This window comes from Vigna umbellata, chromosome 6 (assembly GCF_029865625.1).
Source record: "Vigna umbellata cultivar VRB3 chromosome 6, Vumbellata_1.0, whole genome shotgun sequence".
NCBI lineage: Eukaryota > Viridiplantae > Streptophyta > Magnoliopsida > Fabales > Fabaceae > Vigna > Vigna umbellata.
Window position 1 is genome coordinate 14522858 of NC_142170.1, and position 15257 is coordinate 14538114.

General features: G+C 33.2%; 2 protein-coding genes across 2 annotated transcripts; one reads left to right on the forward strand and one right to left on the reverse strand.

The window, feature by feature from the left end:
- The first annotated feature begins 4532 nt into the window (after window positions 1–4532).
- Window positions 4533–5655, forward strand: LOC124844511 (LOW protein: ATP-dependent RNA helicase-like protein). Its single transcript, XM_047321462.2, has one exon. It carries the CDS (start codon window positions 4794–4796, stop codon window positions 5409–5411), a length of 618 nt encoding a protein of 205 aa, XP_047177418.1. The 5' UTR covers window positions 4533–4793; the 3' UTR covers window positions 5412–5655.
- Window positions 5656–8350: 2695 nt separating this feature from the next.
- On the reverse strand, window positions 8351–13228 carry LOC124844500 (ATP binding microtubule motor family protein). The gene is made up of 12 exons (XM_047321451.2): window positions 12913–13228; window positions 12566–12787; window positions 11954–12139; window positions 11585–11686; window positions 11168–11245; window positions 10999–11080; window positions 10584–10743; window positions 10211–10513; window positions 9778–9996; window positions 9298–9643; window positions 9152–9217; window positions 8351–8838 (listed from the first exon to the last, which is right to left on the reverse strand). Exons 1-12 carry the CDS (start codon window positions 13078–13080, stop codon window positions 8656–8658), a joined length of 2115 nt encoding a protein of 704 aa, XP_047177407.2. The 5' UTR covers window positions 13081–13228; the 3' UTR covers window positions 8351–8655.
- Window positions 13229–15257: the final 2029 nt, after the last annotated feature.

Below are 15257 nucleotides of genomic sequence, written 5' to 3' on the forward strand. Positions count from 1 at the left end.
GAACTTTATATGCATGTGTAGAAATTTGACCAAGACCGTTATCTTTTCGGCAGTTGCTTCCTGCACCCATCGATTTCTTACTGCAACGCCACAATAACAGGAAAAGACTAGAGCACTGCCCCCACTGATTATTTATATTCTACAAAGTCTTTTTCAGAAGGTAAAATGATAATTTTTTATTTGAAAATTTGATGGGATGTGCCAAGAAATTTATGGGTTGCAGGAAGTAAAAGCCTATTTTTTTTTTAGAATTTAAAACTGTAAGATCCAAATGGGTGTTACTCCCTCCACCCCCACACGTCTCTTCCTCCACCTCCCCAATTTTCTAAAATGCCAATTATATCCTTCTAAAATGACAATTATATCCTCAAAAGTTAAAATTTTTTATTTTTATTATTTTAATATTTTAATTTATTTAAAACTTCTGATTTACTTCCCTCTGCACCTCTTCCTCTCTTCCATTTTCGTTTACCTTTCTCTCTTCCGTTAAGCTTCTTCTCCACCTATAACAAATTCATATTTTAACAAATTCATATTTTAACAAAATTATTACGTTTAAAAACTAACCATATATAACATTTAAAATTATAAATTTAAATATAAATTACTGTAAATAAAATAAACAAATAAAATAAAAACGAAACGTAAAAGGAACACTGCCTCTGGACGGATGACATCCTTCAACGGATGTCAACATCCGTTGAAGGCAAAACGGATGTCGACATCTGTTTTGCCTTAAACGGATGTCGACATTCGTTTTGCCTTAAACGGATGTCGACATCCGTTTTGCCTTAAACGGATGTTGACATCCGTTGAAGGATGTCATCCGTCCATAGGCAGTGTTCCTTTTACGTTTCGTTTTTATTTTACTACGTTTTGCGGCTCATGCAAGGATTATAGGCTTGGATATTAAAAGGATTATTGGAAGTATGGGAAGGATTTAGGGTTTAGGATTATTGGAAGGATTATGACTACGTACCTGGAGAGGAACCACGACAAGGACACTACACCATAAACGCACTGCACCACGTACTGCACCGAGAACAAGAAGAAGATTGTTTGATAATTCTTTTCACGATCACCAAGCTAAGCTTTGTAGAAAAATATTTTACTCATACAAGAAACTACGTAGGTTATCAGTGAAATATGTTATAAATGAATAAAATTAAAAAACAACAATTTTAAAAATAAAATTTTACTGAGGGGCAAAATAGTAAAGGAAAGGTGGAGGAAGGGGCAAAATAGTAAAGGGGAGGTGGAGGAAGAGATGTGTGGGGGTGGAGGGAGCAACACCCGATCCAAATAGTAAGGACATTCGGGTTAGGACCAGAGTCCATAAAGTCGAGACCTTACCCTCCCAAAAAACAAGCCTGTTTATCTGTTTATGCGAAACCACCATGCGAATGAGTTCTTTCTTCTTGCACCTTTATAAATATATTAAGAAGGTATAAATTATCTGAGTCAGATTTAGGGTTGTATAATTTGAAAATACATTTAGATTTCACAGTATGAAATATGGAAAGATTTTTTAAACTGATTTTAATATAGAAATGAGTTACATATTTTTTAGTTAAAGTCTTAAATACATTTTATTAGATCCAAAAGTTATTTCAGATGGATGATACAATTGATAATACTTTTTAAAATGTGAAAATATATTTTAGATTGTTAATTTGAAAATGTATTCCAAATTCTATAATGCATTATATATATTTGTATTATATATATATAGATAGATAGATGAGTTAAATATATTTTTAGACTCCAAACTATTAAAAAACATATGTTTAGTTCATACATTAAATTATAAACTATTTCATCTTTAATGTATAAAATTTATTAAAAATATCATTTTCAAATGACATTTGATGATTATATTTTAATTTACTAGAACTTTGTCTTTCACATAAGAAATATTCAACATGTCATTTTTGTTGGAAATTATATTTTACATTGATTTTCATACACGATAACAGAATAAAGTTGTTTTATGTATGAATAAAATTAATATGTGAAATAAATGATAAGTGATTGTTTAGTTTTTTATGTTAATTTTAAATTTATTAATTATGTACAAAATTTTGGGAATTTTGTCTTAGTCTAGCATTTTTTTTTTCATAAACTTTCAATTTTCTTCCTAATGCATGGTTTGAGGTCTTTTAGATGCATGTGAGTTTTCGTGTTAATATTTGAGGTTTTGATTCTTGAGGTAGTCAATAAGCTTTTACAGTATTTTATTTCATCATGTCTCCTAAAAAGTCACAAATTTTTATAGAAAGCAAGAGAAACCAATTTTAAGTTTAGTTGTAAGTGAATTTGGGTTGTAGCAATGAGTTTACATGCTTACGATATTTTGTTGCTAATGAGTTGTTGAATAATTGAACATTTTAGAATTATGTTGTTTATATGAATAATTGTGTTAAGAAGTGAACTTTAAGTCTAACTTGATCATACAAAACTTTTGTACAATAATTTGATTTTGTTGATATTTTTAGAGTATAGCCACAATTTTGCTTCATATCTAGGCATGACAAAAAGGATAATGCAATCGAATGTTCTATTTTTCAAGGGAGTATTTATGAAAGTAATGGTGTGAGTGGTACAAAAAGGTTGAAAAAAAGAAAGGCCACAAAATATCAAAGTATAACTTTTGGGGTGTAGAGAATGATTGTAGTATCAAACAATAACAACTATTAGAAGAAATAAAGGATAGAATGAGTTGGAGGAAAACTAATTTAACAATCATATAAAAAATAGGATTTTAATGACAATATTTATGAGCACCATTAAAAATATTTTGTTTGTGATATTGATATTGAAGTGTATGGGCTAATATGTCAACTATCTAAACTGTGTAAATCATATAAAGTATGAAAATTGTTCTAAAATTCAAGTATTAAGTCGAATCAATTATCTGAATCATTTAGATGATGTTTGGAGAATGTACTCTTATGTAAAAATAAGTTTAATTTGATGATCCAATAATTAAAATTTTATTAATAAATTTTTGAAATGAACTTTTAATTAATATTTACATAATCATTGTTTAAATTGATCTAACATTAAAATGAATATGATTTAACTAATGAAGACCGTCCCGAATAATCATACGTCACAAAGTTGTTATAGAGATAATTGTTTGTGATTTTCTTTTTTGAGAGTGTTTTAGTTGTAATGGTTTTAGAAAGTGAGAAATAAGTAGTAACGAGTGGTGATTCACAAATATGTTGTCGGTGTGAGTATGCAACAACAACAGAAGAAACTGATGTTAGCGCCAAAATTTGAATAAAAGTCATCCTCGGTTTACGTGCATGGCTGCATGGTCCCCTCCATTACTCTCTTTCTTTAATATTCCAGATAATTTATAGAACTTTCAACCGCATACTCCATTCTGTAGGACCCACAATAATATCATCTCAACACTCCACGCATAAATGTTATTCCTACCTAAAAAAATGTCTTACCATAACCCTCAAAATTCTGGTTTCTGAGAACCAAAAAATTTACTGACATAAGTTTTAAGGTTCTCTTTTGATCATTTTTATGTACTTAGACAGGCGTGTTCAGAATAAATTAACTTTTATTGTAATTTAGTAATTTGAATCTGATCATTCCTGATTTATGTTTTAATGTTTTCTATATAAAAAAGTTACCAAAGATTGCATGAACATAAAATCAATTTAGACCCAGATAATTCCTTATATATGGATCATTTAAGATATCTGGTGTACCAAAAATCAGCAGCTGCATCGTCATGAATGAAAAACACAGTTTCAGCAACATACAATCGGTGTTCTTGCCTGCTTCTATACAGGCTATGTGAATTGCCAGAGTTCAGTAGCTTTCGTTGCAGGGCACGAGTTCTTGAAGAAAGAAACAATCATGTGCCACTTTCTTTTGCAAGTGCAATCACTTAATTTAACCTTAGAATTCAGGACAGAGGTGGGTGGAGGACTTAAACTCTTGCAAGTGTTCGACAGTGACCTCATCTTATCTTTATATCAGATTCATCATTTTTTTATTTTTTTTTTCACTTTTCATTTCTCAGTGCCAACCTGACATTAGATTGGGGACCATGCATGTCTTTCTATCAGATAAAGAAGGTTTTTTTCTCCTTCACAAGCCCTGATTAGGGACGGTTGGCAATTATAGCTGGCTTTACTATATAACCAAGAGTACCACTAATTCATCTCAATCATCCATACTGAACTTTTTTGTTAATGATTGCGTATTAAGTAATTGCTCTTATTGCAGTTCCTAAAACAAATTCGTATGCTTAAAGTTAACCACTGCAAGAATCATGTATACCATTTGATTTAGGGGTCTAAGGTTTCATTCAAATTTGGCTCTAAGAATTTGATACTTGTTTTAATCTTTTAGCCACCCACCACCTTTAGCTTTGCATCTTAATCAATGACACTACACTTTAAACACCACGAAGTCAAAATCAACATAATATTAGTAACAGTTTAGATACTAAAGTCTCCATTTTGCACTTTCATTCATTTTCATATAGAATGAAAGAAATTTTGAAAGAGAGAGAGCATGCCTTAGAAAAAAAGAAAAAAAAAGGTACTGAAATCAAACGAAATACAGCACTTTACAGTACAATTGTATTTCTCTTTTAGTAAACTTTGGAAATAGTTACCATCTGCTTCATCTGCTCCACGTCTCTTTAAATGCGAACATGAGTAAGACAAAATTGTAGAACACACGAGAGGTAGAGCAGATAAACACTGCATCTGCTCTAGAACACTTCAACCGGGAGAGAGAAAAACCTTGCCTTTTCACAAATGCTGCTTAGAGAAACCTTTCGCAAGACCAAGGTTATACTTCACAAAACCCTCCGTAGTTTCAAGTCTGTCATCTTTGGAGGGTACCAAAAACTACCCAGATCGCTCTCCTTCAATCCATTCCTTGGTCGCAGTGGCAATGCCACAACTTACACGAGTGATCAATTCTACAATGAGTTTTATGACATGCTGCAGTCTGATCTGAACAGAATAAAGAGGGGTGCCGACAACAGCAGCATGAGCAGGTCGAGAGAGGAAAGGGAAGATGCTGCAAAAGCTGAAAGCTTGACGGAAGAAAGCTCAGAAAAGAGCGTTGGTGAAGTTGGAGAAGTGGAAGAGAAGAAAAGCAAAGGGAGCTGTGAACTGGGAAAGAAAGAGGGTGTTTATGACTTGGCGCAAAAGATGAAGGAATTGGAGATGATGAATACGGGTGATGTTGAGCACGTGCTAGACATAGAAGAGGCACTTCACTACTACTCACGCCTCAAAAGTCCTGTTTATTTGGATATTGTGGACAAGTTCTTCAATGACATGCACACTGAATTCTCAGTTCAAGAGTCCTCTATCAGCGTCAAACGCTCCAAGTCAAAGGGAAGACTTGGCTCGATCAGGTTGTAGATAAGTTAATCTTTACGCAGAGAATGTTGTAGTGTATATGAAATTGAAAACTCTTTTGTTTTGCCATTTTGTGTCTCTGGTTTTCCTTCTCCCAGTGTGCTCAGAGCTATTTGAATTTGCTTGGAGTGAATTCCCGCTATTTATACTTCTCTTTTTCTTTTTTACATTCTGGTCGTTTCAATCTTCAATTGAATCTATTTTGTACACAATAAAAATGAATTATTTGGTGAGAATTTCTAGCCCAGTTCGTCAAATTTCTCAATCTCAGAACTTTATAGGAATACAGTCTCTTTCTCAAAGAGATGCTGTCATCTTAGTAGACTTTCAAATTTTGTCTTGTTATTGAATAAGACAAGATGCGTCCCATTTTCTGTTTAAGGGGAAAACTCTTATAAACCAACTTGAATGAAAGAGAAAACACAGTGATTTTTGAAATCGGTGCTGCAGTTCTTGAAAATTGAAGGAGGAGATCAAAGTTGGCATCTTTAGTATGGGTTTTGGGTGGGCTACTGTCCGTGAAACACAAGTTGGAGTCTTGCAGATACATGGTGGGGAAAGAACGAATTAGAACATGTCTGGTTTCAAAATGTTTGTCTCACATCGAAAAGATGTCATTTAAGCGTGATTATAAGATTCATTGGACTCTTTTCCCCACTCATTTCTAAACATAGGCGAGGGATAGCAAGATTAGGTGAAAGGAATGGCAGATAAAACGAGGGATAGGATTTACAGACATGAATTTTTTAAGCCAGTTTCCATGAAAATTGGCAGTTGTTTTTCGAATGATCAAGGGATGCATGAGAATGATTGGTCTCGCATTCAATTTGTACTAATTTGTTAATGAAATATTTGGTACTCTTTAACTTCAGTAAAACTTTATTCGTAGATACAAGATATAGCATTTTCCCACTTCTAACTACTTTCTATATATATTTAATAGCTGATAATTTTCTCTTTTTAGAATATAATTGTTTAAAAGACATCAAATCAAGTTTCAAGTTCAAACTAGACCAAACTAAATTGAAAAATTAAAGCCTAGTAGTGGATTCTAACTATACTCTCTTTTCAATGTCTGGAGACAACTTATTAAAGTTATGACCAGTCGTGTTAACAAGTATCTACATCATTATAGGTCACATTCTTCTATATGGTCATCTATAGATCTTTGCCACTTTTTTTCCATTGTTTTTATCCATGATTTCTGTCACATTAATTCTTCAACTGTACTGTAGTTATTACATCACTCCTTTCATGACATCGATGAGTCGCGCTGGAAAATTCAGAATCTTTGGCAGCTCGCATTTATACTGACGGTCATAGCATAACTGTAATTTTATTTGAAAAAAGACTAAAGAAGAAGTAAAACAATATCGCAACAATTCTTTTAGGTTAGGAAAACACTATTTATAATTTGAGAGATTATTTCTGTTCGTTTGGGTTGATTTGCAAAGATCGAATTGCACTGATTTGCGAGATACCTGATTTTATCCATCTCGTCCACGATAATATTAAAGTTATTCGAGTGTTTGAAACTAAGAAGAGGAAGAAAAATGAAATTTAACTCACGTATTCGGTTCCAAAAATGCATGTATTCGATTCCAAGCTTCTGAACAAAAACAAAGTAACTCATATTCGGTTCCAATGTCCCTATATTCAGTTCCTCCATTATGCAGAAGTCTCCCAAGCCATTTATTCGGTTTCAATGTGTGAATCTCATCATTGGACTTTCATTTTCGTATTGTTTTTTAATATATTCATTTCTATCATTTCAACTTGTAGATATTTTTTCCAGTTTTATCATTTGAAGCATGTTACTTGGTTGAGATGGCTTTAATGTCTCTGTAATTCATTACTGAATCATTATTCTTTTTTCTCCTGTAGAGCAAGCATCGCCTTCTCCTATGCTCATCAATTTTGTTCTCTTATTTCATTTTACTAAATTATAAACTTTTAAAATTAATTTTAATATTTTTTCTTTATAAAAATTTTTACAATTAAAAATAAATTCATTTTACTAAAATATATTTTTTTTAATATTAAAATTAATTTTAATAATTAATGTTAATTTTTTACTCTTTATAAACATTTTTACAATTAAATATAACATTAACAATTATCATTTTATATTACTTTAATAACTAGGGACATTTTGGTAATCTTCAATTTTTACCAATTAAACAAATTTTTTTATCTGTTACATTAATCAAATTCTACACTAATTCTCACAGACTTTACTTCCAAATCCACTCTCAATTGCCCACAAATCCACTCAGAAAAACAACAAAAATATTACCCTCAAATCGATTCAATAACTCTCCCGCAAATCATCTCCCACAAATAATGTGAACACACCCTTAAGGTATATAAACTCCGATTTCTTACATGAATTAAAACAATATTCGCAAAAAATCTTTTAGGCCTTGTTTACTTGAGTGGATTTGAGGGAGAGTAATTGAGGGGATTTGAGAGGATTTAAAAATAATTTTTTTTGTTGTTTATTTGAGTCAATTTGGAGGTAAGTGAGAATGAATTTGGAAGTAAAGTTTGTGAGAATTAGTGTAGAATTTGATTTACGTGACAGATTAAAAAAATTTACTTTCAAATCCAATCTCATTTACCTCCAAATTCACTCAAATAATAAACAAAAAAATTTATTTTCAAATCTTCTCAAATCCCCTCAATTACTCTCCCTCAAATCCACTCAAGTGAACAAAGCCTTAAGGTAAAGAAAATATTAATGGTCCATTGATCAATCATAACCAATCTGTAATTAGATTAAATATTCATAAAACTGAAATTGCTCTGGATTTCATATTTCTCATATACCCTCTGAATTTTATATTTTCATTTGCCGAGTAAAATTGACCTATTTTTGTTAAAAGATGGAGGCGGGGGAAGATACATAATTTATTATAATTCCAAAAGCTTAAGTTAATAAATGAAAACAAGTAAATGGTTTTATATTATATTTCTGACACGAATGAGAGCTTTATACACAGATACATTGCCTTCATAGAGGCATGTAAAACCAATACAAGTCTACATTCTTGGTAAATAGAAAAATGAAGACTCCAAACCCCAGTTTCTTTTCCTGAGGAGAATAGGCAAAACAATGATGAATCAACTAGTAAGAAGATCACGTCATATCCCAGACCTCACATAATCTCCACCTGAATCACAGAAATGCATGATTCCGATCACCGAAATAAAACATTCTAACAAGGGAGTCTGTTTTAAATTTATATCAGTAACCGGTAGTAGATGAAACCAAAACATTGTGCTCCTTTAAACGTTTCTGAAAATGAGCTAAACGGGTTTGCAACTGCAGGATGCCAGCTGCCTTCTGAGAAAGAATGGCATTTAGTCTTGTTATATAATCATCCAGTTGATTCCCTGGTTGATCTGCTTCAACCAAGAGGTTCATCTCCTGCATGCCATGTGCAGATAAAAATATGAATGAGAAATAGAATTCGTATTTCTCGATTATAGGATCTATTCATATAATTATTCCTAGAATGAATAACACCATAGGCAGTATTCAGTAAGAGATTCAATAAATTTTAAGTTTGGTGTGAATATATCAATGTTCTTGATGAAAACACGCACAAAATTCCTGAGATGATATTCATAAAAAAAAAGTTAAGTACTCACTACTGTAGTCGTATTCAATAATCTTAAGAAACATCACTCAAATTCCTAAGAATAAATGTAAAGATACAACAACAACGACAATTTAGTACCTCTCTAACAATATTCATAGTCTCCTCTACTTGTGTCCGGTGAGCATTTACTAGGTCCTCTTCTTCCTGAAATAAAGACACGCATTAAATAAAGATCAGCCATTACTTTTGTAATATACCCGTTATCTCAGTAGCCATCAACTTACCTGTAAGAGGGCATTTAAATCATCCTCATCGTGTGTGGTTTGAGCCTCAACTTTTGGGAGGTCTTTCCACTTCATCAGACCACTGGGTTTCTTCAATTTGTCATCAGTTGTAGCATATGACTCCATCTTTACATTTTTCTTCAAAGATGGTTTCACCTGCTCGTAATACTCTTCAGGGGGACTAAAATCATCCCCTTCATTTTCATCTGGCCATCCATCAGTTGTGCGATCCTCATAGGCTGATCCAGTAATGGAAGATAAAGGAACCGCGCTTGATTCTTTAAGGTTGAAATTTGATGATACAGCATCTTTCTTTGTATTGTTCCCTTTCGACAAGCTTTTCACCCTGGTTTGTAACAGCAAAATATTATTTTTAGGTTAGCACATGGGTGGGTATGTTGTGTTTGACTGAGGAATGATGCTGGTGGTTTGGAAGGAGTGGGCCATACAGAACTACACCTATCAGAAAATTCACGTTACCTGTCAGCATATCTTAATGTATTCAGCGTATGTTCGCATGAACCAGTGCTTGGTGATATGCATGAAATCATAACTGTGCGGGAGTTGCCAACAAATGAATCCCTCAAAACTTCAGTCAGTTTACTGCCTCTGAAAGGGATGTGTCCTTGGTCATTATCAAGAGCTCTTATACATTCCTTTAGCGCAAGTAAGCTCTTATTGATTTCAGCGCCTTCTATTCTGAATCATATGGTTGTACACAAATGACGCAACAACAAAAATACATTAGACTAACCTGAGAATGTCATAGGGATGCAAACAATTCAGAATAGAATCAAATTCTGAGACAGCTTCAATAATAATTATACCCAAATTTGGAATCTAATCTAATCTTAATTTATATTCCTTAATTTGACAAGACAGATCCATATTAAATAATTCAAGCTTAATCAACCTTGTCTGTTTGTCATTATCTGTGGTGTCTGCTCCACGCTCACTTCCAGCAAGATCTATGAAGGAGAGCTTGCCAACCAAACGGGGAGGTTTGGATTCATTTCCATCAACAGACCTCTTGATAGCAAGTTGAAGTATTGCATGTGACCGTGACGATTCCTCGTTTGCACCAGTGGTGCCTGTACTTCTAGTGGAATTTCCTTTCTCAATCAGTTCTTTGATGTTCTCCACATCTGATACTCGGTACTCTTGCAAACCCACAATGCAAACTTGCTGCTTACCATCCTCCCTCATGCAAAGTTTTCTGCACAAGTACAACTTTAATTCTCGAGAACACAGATTACAGGTGCAAAAAAGAAGTTATTTTTACTTACTTTCGATCATTAAGAAGATCAAAAAGTTTGCCACCATATATTTCAAAGAAGCTCACAAACAATTGAAATCCCTGGTTTCTGTAAGTATGATGCATCAATCTAAGGATGTCCCTTGATGCTTTAAGTGGCAGTGGCTTCATAGTGTAAGTTTTTCCGCTTCCTAGAAGAACAGAAATGCTATTTAGAAGCCCACTCATAATACAAATCATTGAAGTTAAGTTGTCAGCCTAAACTTTTTGATTTTTGGTCAACAACTAAGCCTCAAAACAATTTTAGAGACTGAAAAGAAACATGGAAATCCCAAAGAGATGTATGATGTAAAGCGGAAATATCACTTTACAACTTGGCATAAAATCAGCATGTCTTCAGGCAAAATGCAATAGCAACAAAATCAAAATTCAGAGGGTGTCATCACCTGTTTGTCCATATGCAAAGCATGTTGCCTTAGTGCGTTCAAAGATTATTGGAACTATAGGCTCTACTGTTTCACGATACACCTATAAAAAAGAATTTAAACAAAGTTACATAAGGATATAAAACCTGGTGTCAGCCTTCCGCTGAACTTTCATGTACACAATATTTACCTCATCATTTGTAACCTCTTCATTCAAAACAGCATCAAAAACAAATTCATGCTTTTCTACATACTGAGTTAAGTCCACCTGTAAAGCGTATAATTTTAAAATGTGTAAATATAAAACATCCATTATAGATAATCATACCACAAGAAGTGATAGTCAGGAAATTAATGGATAAAATATTTTGGTTCAGTTCGATCTCCAGAATGAGTATGTAATATTTAAAACATATAGATAACTACAATCCACATATTACCTGTCTTTTTCTGTTTTATATTATATTCACCAAGAGAAAAATTTAGAAATATAGTTACATGGCCAGCGTAATACTAAATATAGTACATAAAACATCAGTTTCAGCAACAAGGACGAGTATACTGCATGCGACATTGGAACCATTAATCAATGTTGGCTTTTACTCACCTTTAGTTTAGTCTCGTGCACGGTTAAAGAATTGGAATATGTTTCTATAATGTCTTCCTCATTTTTTGCTAATTCTTTCTTATTCATTGGTCTTTTACGAACCTGCATTAAAAAATAACATGCAGATATTAGAAGAAAATTGAAAGCAGTGTTCTCTTCCTTACAATTGAACAAAATTTTAATATCCATTGTCTGATAATTCAATGAAATTTATATGATGTTCAATGCATCCAAAGCTGGAATTGTGCCAATGCAAACTTAAAGAAAAGAAAAAAAGAGAGTCCAAATTACTATAAAAAAAGTCAGCAAAAAGACATTTAAAATAAAAGTGAAACATGACTGGTAAATTAGATATGCAAAAGAACATACCACAACTTTGATCTTTGCCACAGAATTAGATTTCTCCTTTTCTGCAGGAAAACTCTTCAATATGTTTTCAGGAGCACGAGCTCTTCCAGTCTGTTTGCTCAACATGTAAGGTTCAGAGTCATCAAAGCTTCTTCCTCGGCCAGGTTGATACAGGGAGTTTCCATCATATGCATTGGAGGCTGGCATCTAGAGGGAAAGGCAAAGTATAAGCAAGCTTAAGCTACCTTTCATGTGTCTCTACTTACAATTTGCATCATATGATCAGATTAAGAATGCAATTAAAATAAATTATCATATCATCATACAATCAAGATTGAGGAAATGCTATATATCCTCAGGATATATGAAAACGGATGAATAATAAATTAAAAAAGAAAAAAAGTTCAGAGTTAATGATCTGCTGAGACTGGCATAACAATATCTCACAAGAACACAAATTTTGCATAGTATAAAGAGACACTTTCAAGGGTTAGAGAGTCAACGAAATAGAATTTTGTAATATCCGTAACCTTTCAAAAGATGCAATGTGACCGTTATACACAAGACGCATGACAACTTAACAACAAAGCACAGAAATCAAATGAAAGTTCATCCGCTGTATACAGTAATGACCTCGGGAGGGAGAAGCTCGGTATCGAACGAATGCAGATCCAACAAGCCGGGGCTGAAATCACCAGACAAATCATCGCCGTTCTTTTTCTGCATCGAAGCACGGTAACCACCGGGAGGAGTGGAAGGCTCCACATAATACTCAGTCCCTCCGTTAAAGCTCCTCTGCGCGTTCCGGTACATTCTTCCTCCCTGCGCTCCTCCGCCGCCGTATAAATTATAGTCCTGCTCGCATTCCGAAAACGAAACAAATCTCATGAAATCGGACCAAAACACTTACGCCCAACGGTCGAACAGAAGATCGGTAGCGGAACGGAAACAGAGAGAGAGAGAGAAGAAAATGAAATCACCTGAAGCGGAGGAAGTTGATTGGTGGAGGATTGAAGGTGTTGGAGGCCAGCCGATTGGAGCCACCTGTTGCCGTTGGAAGAGCCATCGAGGAAGTTATCTGAGTACTGGCGCTGGTGGTGCACACCGGCCGCACCAGATCTCAGCCCCTGTCTCCCTGCACCGTTCATCTTCCTTGGCGATTATCAGATCGGAAGCGAAGGGTGTGAGGGAGGTAAACAGATATCATACAAGGACAGTAGAGTGGAGTTGAGTGAAACCGAAGATATAGGAAGGAAGGAATAGATACGATGGGAGCGACAAAGGTGTTGTTGTAGAGTAACCAAGGAAGGGAGCCTTTGAAATTTTTTGAACGGTCACGGTGCCTGGCACGTGCGAGTCGGGAGTCAAACGACGTCGTAGCGTTGGGGGTTAGTGTAGGGTAGGTCCCTTGGTTTTTTGAACTTGTCGCGTCCCACATGGGTGGGGACGGCCTCTGTTTTGTGTCTATTTAACGTTGCGCGCTTGGCTTCATATTCAAAACTTGTGGTCTTCTGCGTGCATGCTTTTAAAAGCTTCTGCCACGTGGCGTCCATCACGGGTCGGGTTTGCGGCGCGGCACCGTGTTGTGTTGCGTTTGGGCCCAGGCTTTCCGGCCTTTTCTCGTTATTTCGGTGCCTCTTTGTTTTTTGACTGTTTTTTTAATTCAATTTTTAGCTTATTCAGCAAAAATGTTCCCTGAAGTGAAGGGAATGAGAGATGGTACTTATTCAAAGACAGTTTGAATGAACCAACGAATGGTAATGCATGAGAGTCACCAACTCCATCATTGTTCTACGACTCGTTCGACTCGTTACAGTGCAGGCTCAGAAGGCAATTTGGTGATGTTTGTAAAAGTTATTTTGAATATGCAAAATTATACCTTTTAAATCCTTTAGCTTATTTTTTCAGTTCAGTTTTCGTCATTTAAGTTATTAATTTAACTCGTTTTTATGAGAGTTTGTTTTTTATTTATCTGGTTGAATTTGAGTAAGTGTAGGTGATTGTGTGTTGTTTGATGCATTTGAGTATATATATCTTAGCTTGTACTTGAGTTAGGTATGTTGTAGATAGTCCTGTCAATTTGGCTCTCCTTATATGGTTTGGTCCTAACCCACGTTAGTTGAGACCAAAAAAATCTATAGAGCCAAAAAGTTTCTTGTAGAAAAAAAAGTCCACGAGATTAAAATATCTTTAAAAGCTCTGTGGGTCAAGACCAACCCATGTGCTTTTTTTTAGAAAAAATATTTATTTTGCATACAAAAAAAATATAATTAACTCCTAATTTGTTAAAAAAATAGTTACTATAGAAAATAAATTGAAATTTTTATAGGAGGAGAGTTCTATAATCAAGAAGCAAAAGCAAAATGACAATATTTATTGAGTTAGATTCTCTAAGTATATAATTAAAGGATCATTTTATAAATTTGAAATTTAAATATTTAATTTCACTTTTTTTAAGGTTATAAGTCATAAATTAACTTTTTATCTAAAATTATCTTAATTGAAATTTAAGAGAAGATTTTCTCTGATTGAAGCTCTTAATTTAAAAAAAAATTAGGCTTCTTTATTTTCTTAGAAAGCTATTGAAAAAGAAATTAAATATAAATGATTTTCTTTTTCATTTTATACTCAACAAATCATGCTCATAACATAAATAATAAGTAAAAAGAAAAAAACTCATAAACCTTGTGGAGACTGTAGTTGTATTAAATGTCATAAATATGAACATAAACATACATTTATGTTATGTGTTCTCATTGAAAGTTAAAAATAATTTATTTAATGTGTTAGTTAAAAAATTGAAACACTATAACATTTGTCATTCTTTAGTACTTTAGGTCTATTTAAAATTTTCATTTTTTAAAATAAATTTTTAAGAAATTAACTTTCTTTTTATAATATATCTTATGGTGATTTTGAGAAAAGATTAGCAGAGAAAAAAACAAAATAAAACATAAGTTTAATTTACACATAAAATATTAATACTATTTTTGATCCAAAAATTTTAGATAATAAATTTTTGAATTATTTTTAATTTTAAATAATTAAAAACAGATTGAGTGATATTTTAGAAGTTGAGGAAACGAAACAATGATTCTTTTTAAGAACTGTAAAAGCAGTACAAATATTAAATCAATTTAATATGTTATTATCTCTTTTTGGGGTTATTTTGATATTACTAATTATATATAATTGTATAATAATTGGTGTTTCCAAAGACATAATTGTATTAAAATTGACAACAAAATAAAGCATTTTTATAATATTTTAGTAAAATAAATTTGTAATACTATTTAGTTGTATAAAATTAAGTGTGTGGTTTGCA

Bases quoted from the DNA above. Each gene is read 5' to 3' on its own strand.
- LOC124844511 (XM_047321462.2), top strand. From the start codon at position 4,794: ATGCTGCTTAGAGAAACCTTTCGCAAGACCAAGGTTATACTTCACAAA.
- LOC124844500 (XM_047321451.2), bottom strand. From the start codon at position 13,080: ATGAACGGTGCAGGGAGACAGGGGCTGAGATCTGGTGCGGCCGGTGTG. The intron at 11,687-11,953 runs GTATGTTCTTTT...TTTTTAATGCAG, and splicing joins TGGCAAAGATCAAAGTTGTG to GTTCGTAAAAGACCAATGAA. The intron at 10,514-10,583 runs GTAAGTAAAAAT...GTACTTGTGCAG, and splicing joins GATCTTCTTAATGATCGAAA to AAAACTTTGCATGAGGGAGG.